Here is a 3,312-nt window from a genome sequence, read left to right as displayed (position 1 = left end):
CAGAGTGGGATTTTAAGTTTCTACATAGGTCAGGTCACCAACCCTGGCCCCCATCTGCCATTTAGAGATTGAGGGCAGGCACACTGCTGACCTCCACATTGCCCTAAGGAAGACCCAGGTAATTCGCTCATTCCGTCAGTCAAGGAACAAGCATTCAAGGCTCTGCCATGTGCTAAGATCTATAGACATAAGATAACGAATGATGGAGTTTGGATGTGTTTTCCCCACCAAAACTCATGTGGAAATCTGATTCCCAATGTGGCAGTTTTGGTCATGTGGGTGGATCCCTCATGAAAGGATTAATGCTCTCCCTGGGGAAGGGGGTGTAATGACTGAGTTCTCGTTCTATTAGTTCCCATGAGAGCTGGTTGTTTAAAGACGCCCTGGCACCTCCCCTCTCTCTCTCTTGCCTCCTCTCGCCATGTGATCTGCTTGTACCCACCAGCTGCCTGCCACTTTCCACCATGAGTAGAAGCAGCCTGAGGCCTGTGCCAGATGCAGCTGTCCCAGAATCGTAAGCCAAATAAACCTCTTGCACTTATAAATTACCCAGGTTCAGAAATAACAGAAATTTCTGTTATAGCAACACAAAACGACCTAATACAATGACACCCTCCCTACACTCAAGGAGAACATCATATGTTGGGCCGGCCAGTGGCTCACTCGGGAGAGTGTGGTGCCAATCACACCAAGGTCACGGGTTCGGATCCCTCCATAGGGATGGCCGGTTGGCTCACTTGGGAGAGCGTCGTGCTGACAACACCAAGTCAAGGTTTAAGATCCCCTTACCGGCCATCTTTTAAAAAAAAAAAAAGGAAAGGGCCGGCCCGGTGGCGTACTCGGTAGAGTGCAGCACTTGGGAGCGTGGTGGTGCTCCTGCCGAGGGTTCAGATCCCATATAGAGACTGGTCCGCTCACTGGTTGAGCGCGGTGCGGACGCGACACCGACGGTTGCGATCCTGTTGCCAGTCACGGTACGGGCGCAACACCGAGGGTTGTGATCCCGTTACTGGTCACGTAAAAAGACAAAAAGGGGAAAAAAAAAAAAAAGGAAAGAAGAAGAACATCATGTGGATGACTGGATAAGGAAAATGTGGTATATATACACAGTGGAATACTACTCAGCCATTAAAAGAGTGATATGTTGGAGTTTCAGAAAGAAAGAACAGATCTATGGCTACTAGAGGTGGGAAAGGGGGAAGGGGGAAGAAGGTTAGGGAGAAATTGGGTAAAGGATGCAATGAATAATTTGTAATAATCAACATATTAATAACATTGAGTTTGATCATCACAAAATGTATACAAATGCTAATAGTCAACTCTGTACCCCATAAATATGTAAAAAAAAAAATCCAAAACCCCCCAAATCAGAAGGTCATGGATTACAGGACAAATATTCATAGCTACTGAATAGATAACTCAATAGTGTTCATTGGGGACCGTGGAAACCTTTATCCTTCCTGCTCCCTTTTTACGTCCACACTAATCACTCTGCCCCAGCCCCTGCTCTGGACAGGTTCTAGCCTCTAATCTCCATGAGGACGTCAGCTGCTCAACACTTTCTGCCCTCAGAGAGACCCCAGGTGTTTCCCACACCAGCCCAGAGTCCTCCCACACCAGCCCAGGGTCCCTGAAGCACAGCGCAGGGCTCTCACCACAGGCTTTTCCAGCTGAGTCCAGCAAGACACTCTGCACGGTGGCCCTCGTCAGGACAGCACCCCCGGCCCGCTGAATCACAGGGATGGTGTGGAAGGCAATTTCGCTGGAAACCCCTCGAGGATAAAAGGCCCCTTGCATGTAGTGGTGCACCACCAATGCATGCATGGAAAAGGTGCTATGGCTGGGGGTCACACCTGCAGCAGGAAGGGAGGGCGATGAGCAGGCAAGAACAGGCGCCAGCACCCTTCACAAAGGAACACGGGCTCCTGTGAGATGACACACGGTCCGAGCCCATCCCAGGATCCTAATGTTCCCCAGGGTCCAGGGCGGCCACAGCAGCTGTTTGCATTCAAACACGGAGCACTGAGAGATCTTGAGGCCAGTGGGAATATCCTCCCTGCAAACTGCCATGTGCCAAGATTCAGAATGACAAAATTGGTCAGAGAGAAAAGGCATCCAGGGCGTGGATGAAGGGAGCATTTGCCAGGGAGTCCAGCAGGTGGACAGACTTCTCATCCACCAGCTCCAGAAGGCCTGGGCTTTACACTGCTCCATTGCAGATGGCCAGACGTCGTGAAGACGGGAGCTGGGAGGGCAGCCCCTCCTCTCCAGGAGCCACCGAGAGCCTGTGGCCGGTACCCACCATATGTGGAGAAGATGTAGCTGAGCACTGCCTGCAGCTCAGGGGAGGCCCCCAGCTGCTGCAGCACCTCGGCCAGGCTCTGGGTGGATGCATGCAGGAATGTAGAGAAACGGGTCAGCAGCCCACACTTGTCAAGGAGCTGAGCCACGGGCAAGGGCAGGAACTTCAGCAGGATGGCATGAGCAGCTCCACCGGACGCCACCTGGGGAGAAACCAAGCCATAGGGGACAGACTCATCCCTGAAACTGCTGTGATGGAATGACCATCGCAACAGCCTGTGTCACCTGAGGGCCCACAACACTTGCTCCTGGCTGAACTTGGCTGAATCTGCATTTTAAAAAATCTGTACTCTGAATCTCTCCCATCCTGCACTCAGATGAGTCCTTTCTCGCTTTTTAATTTCCTGCTCAATTTTCTTTTTAAACATTCCAGTCTGGTCTCATATGACTTAAAGAGTACTGATCTGGTCCCCTGGCAGCCAGCCTAGTCAGAGAGGACAGCAGGTGCCCGCCAGAGGCCAGAGTGAGACCTGGAGCTGCTGAGCCCAGGCTGCAGAGATGGAGAGCCCAGCGGGGCACAGGGGACATGGTTGGGCTGAGTTCAGGACAGACAGGACTGTCCTCTCCTCCTGCCTCCCCCACTCCACTCACCAGCCTCCTACTGTCCCTCCACTAATGCAGAAGCTCAACCTTGTTGGGAATAAACTGGGTGTCGTCAATGTGTCCACGTTACTTACCTTAACCAGCTTTATATACTTGTCAATGGCAGCTTCTTCCTGGGGAAACTTCTTGCGGCCCCAAACGTAGGCTTCCTCCCCACTGTACATGGGGAACTCCTTTCGGCCATTGGGTCCTTCCAGTAACATGATATCAAAAGGAGAGGATAGGGTAGCCCAGTCCAGCTGCCCTTCAGTGATCTGGTCTAAGATAAAAGGGTCGGTGCTGTTCTTGGGCCAGCCCGGTGGCGCACTGGAGAGTGCGCCGCTTGGGAGCGTGGTGGCGCTCCCACCG

At 52.3% G+C, this 3,312-nt stretch overlaps 1 protein-coding gene across 1 annotated transcript; it reads right to left on the bottom strand.

Moving 5' to 3' along the window:
- Positions 1–1,346: 1,346 nt before the first annotated feature.
- On the bottom strand, positions 1,347–3,266 carry LOC103585954 (all-trans-retinol 13,14-reductase-like; the record flags this gene model as incomplete). Its single annotated transcript, XM_008567064.1, has 3 exons — positions 1,347–1,853; positions 2,303–2,504; positions 3,039–3,266. Coding segments are annotated over 3 exons (801 nt in total), but the record flags the coding sequence as incomplete, so codon positions are not given.
- Positions 3,267–3,312: the final 46 nt, after the last annotated feature.

The sequence above is a fragment of the Galeopterus variegatus genome, unplaced genomic scaffold (genome assembly GCF_000696425.1).
Source record: "Galeopterus variegatus unplaced genomic scaffold, G_variegatus-3.0.2 Scaffold289, whole genome shotgun sequence".
NCBI classification, from domain to species: domain Eukaryota; kingdom Metazoa; phylum Chordata; class Mammalia; order Dermoptera; family Cynocephalidae; genus Galeopterus; species Galeopterus variegatus.
The sequence above is the reverse complement of the archived record's forward strand: the minus strand, read 5'-3'. Positions and strand labels throughout refer to the sequence as shown.